The sequence below is a fragment of the Lygodium microphyllum genome, chromosome 14 (assembly GCF_053477565.2).
Source record: "Lygodium microphyllum isolate KBCC chromosome 14, Lygodium_microphyllum_v1.1.10, whole genome shotgun sequence".
Taxonomy (NCBI): domain Eukaryota; kingdom Viridiplantae; phylum Streptophyta; class Polypodiopsida; order Schizaeales; family Lygodiaceae; genus Lygodium; species Lygodium microphyllum.
The window spans coordinates 63,781,027-63,784,307 of NC_141148.1; the positions used below are offsets into that span (position 1 = coordinate 63,781,027).

Consider the following 3,281-nt stretch of genomic DNA (forward strand, 5'->3'; position numbering starts at 1 on the left):
GATTAGACATACTCTCACATCATTTGTGTGACTAGTTTTGCATTCTCTTCTTTTCATTTTATGTTCACCCTTCTTAGATATTAACCGTGTTCTCTTGGTTATCTTTAGCTTCTAGGCATTACTTAAATCCCATACATTTGGTTTCACTTTCATCAATCAAAGCATAGTCTTATCTTTGGAGTGGACATTTTATCATCCTCTAAGCATTTTATCATAGTCTTTTGAAAAGGATTTGTCATGATGTAGATTAATGCATGGGATACATCAAATGATTTTGAGATAAATGACATTTAGGCAATTTCTCCCAATATTTAGAGTGAAAAGTTTGAGTTCACTTTTGTGTGCACCCAAATTTTTACATATGCCAAAGGTAGTCTCAAAGTTCTCAATAGAAGCATTAAAGAAAATCACTTGAGGAACACATTTTTTATGGCATAAAGGTACCATGATATGTCTATCTAGAATATATCTTAAAGGATGAGGGTTGCTACAATAATCATGAGGATGCTCATTGCTTTATAGATCTTTATTGTTTAACAACTGTGACAGGACATTGAGCATTATTGACTACATAGTTGCTTACACTCCCAAGTAGCATCCTACAGTTATAGAAAATAGACACATGTAAATAATCTTTTTAAGAATATTTTAAAGACATTTATAATTTTGGAAGGCAATCAAATACTAATATGAAAAAAAATACTACTACTTACCTTTGAATAGTTCCAAGACCTCGATTACCCATCACTATGGCATCTAATGGGATCTTAGTTATTGCTTCACATATCTTCTCATTTGGATCACCCCAACATATTTTGAATTGAATGCATACCTGGAAGCAATAGGAGTGTTAAAACTCAATCACTATTTAACCTTGATTTAGACTCTCATTTCTATCAAGTTGAGAGTGCATTACATCTTTGTGGAGGTTCAAATCGTTGAGCATGTTCATGACATCAGGAGCATCTTGAATCCCATAATCATTTTGAACTTTTGGGTCCTTATATTCTAATAATGAAATAAGTGCTACAAGACAAACAAAGAGAAATCTCAATTTGGTTATTGCGCTAGAGATAATAATCGAACAAAAGAGGTGACTTAGAATTTCACATAAAGAAATGTTAACCATAAATACAATGAGTGAGTTTTTTATTTGGTTTGTAGATGCATTGATATGCACAAACACACATATAGAAAATTTATGAGCAATCAACAAATACATAGATCTGAAAGATACACATAGATGCAGATGGGCGAGTGGATGGATGGATGGAGGAATAGTTTGACATATAAAAACATAGATGGATAGAATTGATGCATCATTATTCATTTAGTCAATAATTCTTTAATTAGCTTGGCCAAAGTAATCAAGTGTATCTCAGTCGTTCTCTTACTACTAGAAATGAAGGTATAGAAGTCTCTCAAGAAGGTGACCAATTGGGAGAGATTAAGAGGGATAGAGATACACACTCACTCTCTCTATCACTCTCACTCACTCGCTCTCTATACACACACACACACACACACACACACACACATCAAGTAGCTACCCTAATGGCTTACCACTCCTTTTATCTCCTTTTATCAACCCTCAAGCAAGCAAAAATCTCTCTCTCTCTCTCTCTCTCTCTCTCTCTCTCTCTCTCTCTCTCTCTCACGCGCGCGCGCGCATCAAGTAGCAGCTACCCTAATGGCTTACCACTCCTTCTATCAACTCTCAAGCAAGCAAATCTGTCTGTCTGTCTCTCTCTCTCTCTCTCTCTCTGTGTCTTAGTGAGTGTGTTCGCGTGTGTCTGTGCGTGCGTGAGACAGCTGCTTACGTGACCCGCTTTCCGCCCAGAGCACCTTGACATGGGGGGCTGGCTCACAGGCCTTGGGTCTCACAATCACCAGCACAACCGAATCGCCATCCCTCAGCAGGTTCTTGATGGCCCAGTCCAGCGCATTCTTGCTGCTCGGCGAGAAGTCCAGAGCCACGCCCACATTCCTTCTACTCGCCATCCGACTCTCTTGCATCCTCTCCACCTTTCTCTCGTTTTATCAGTCCACCTTCACCTTCCTTCCCGCTCGGCCTCTCGTGCTTTGTGTTATACAGCCACGCTTCCTTACGCCGTACGCAAGCGCCTTTACCATTGCCAATCCGAGAGAGAGAGAGAGCGACCATGCCCATGCGGTCCACCTAAGGTGCCAAGTATGAGTATTCCTTCGTATCCACTCTTCACAAGTGGAAAAAGTTGCGGGTTTAATATCAATTCAATCGCTCACTTTCCAAAACATAAACCTTTCACATATGACAAATAAAAAATGTAAACCTTCAATTATTCCATTCGGAATTTTCATCTAAGGGTCCATCAAAATGTTCTCAAATATCTTAGGCTAAATATCTACCAAAAAGAATAATTTTCCCAAAAACGTTTTCAAATGTTAACCCTAAAGATCTACCCGAAAGAACTTTCCTGAACACTATCACATCCCAATCCTTTTAGAACACTCTCACATCCCATATCACATCCCGATCCTTTTAGAACACTCTCACATCCCAATCCTTTTAGAACACTCTCACATCCCAAATTCCATGTCTTGCTCTAGCCCATAGCTCAAGAGAATATTTTCTTCCATACCATCCATCCATGCTAGTAGTAAACCACCCACACCTCATCAAGTCATAACCCAACCCCATGTCTTCATGTTAGCCTATAACTCAAGAGAATCTTCACTTCCATACCATCAATACATGCTAGTAGCACACCATCAATGCCTCATCAATCCATGCTAGTAGTCCTCATCATGCCAATGCATGGTACCCTCTTAAACTCTACATTAGTACATTTATTGATGCATGTTGCCATCATTACACACTACCATTTTATGATGATACATGATGTTTGAATTGAGTTCCAACAAGATGCACACAACCCTCACCTCTAGAAGCTTCAAAAGCTTCCATTTGCATCTAGTTCTTTACTATAAACTTTGGTCTATCGAGTGTGAAATACTCCTTGACAACATAGTATTCCCTAAGCCACTCATCAAAATCATATTGGCATGCATAGATCTAAATTTCGTTTTCTCATACAATGTCATATCACTACATCTTTTGCACTTTTCATGATATCAATTGTCTTAGTGCCATACCGCTTTGCCATCTTCAAACTCTTTGATGTTCCATATGTTAACTCACAATTTAATTATGTACAAAAGTGATTAAATACTCCTACATATGAGGCAAGGCCATGAAATGATGCAAAATGTGGATTGATTGAACCTTGACAAGATCTATA

The 3,281-nt window shown here is 38.4% G+C and overlaps 1 protein-coding gene across 1 annotated transcript; it reads right to left on the bottom strand.

The window, feature by feature from the left end:
* Window positions 1-213: 213 nt before the first annotated feature.
* On the bottom strand, window positions 214-2,082 carry LOC148025668 (universal stress protein PHOS32-like). The gene is made up of 4 exons (XM_087692886.1): window positions 1,821-2,082; window positions 917-1,026; window positions 714-832; window positions 214-599 (listed from the first exon to the last, which is right to left on the bottom strand). The coding sequence occupies exons 1-4, from the start codon at window positions 2,014-2,016 to the stop codon at window positions 527-529; spliced, it is 498 nt and encodes a 165-aa protein (XP_087549012.1). The 5' UTR covers window positions 2,017-2,082; the 3' UTR covers window positions 214-526.
* Window positions 2,083-3,281: the final 1,199 nt, after the last annotated feature.

Coding starts and splice junctions, on each gene's coding strand:
- LOC148025668 (XM_087692886.1), bottom strand. CDS start 2,016: ATGCAAGAGAGTCGGATGGCGAGTAGAAGGAATGTGGGCGTGGCTCTG. Junction 833..916: donor ATTTGAACCTCCACAAAGAT/GTAATGCACTCT, acceptor TATTGCTTCCAG/GTATGCATTCAATTCAAAAT. Junction 600..713: donor GGTCTTGGAACTATTCAAAG/GTAAGTAGTAGT, acceptor CTATAACTGTAG/GATGCTACTTGGGAGTGTAA.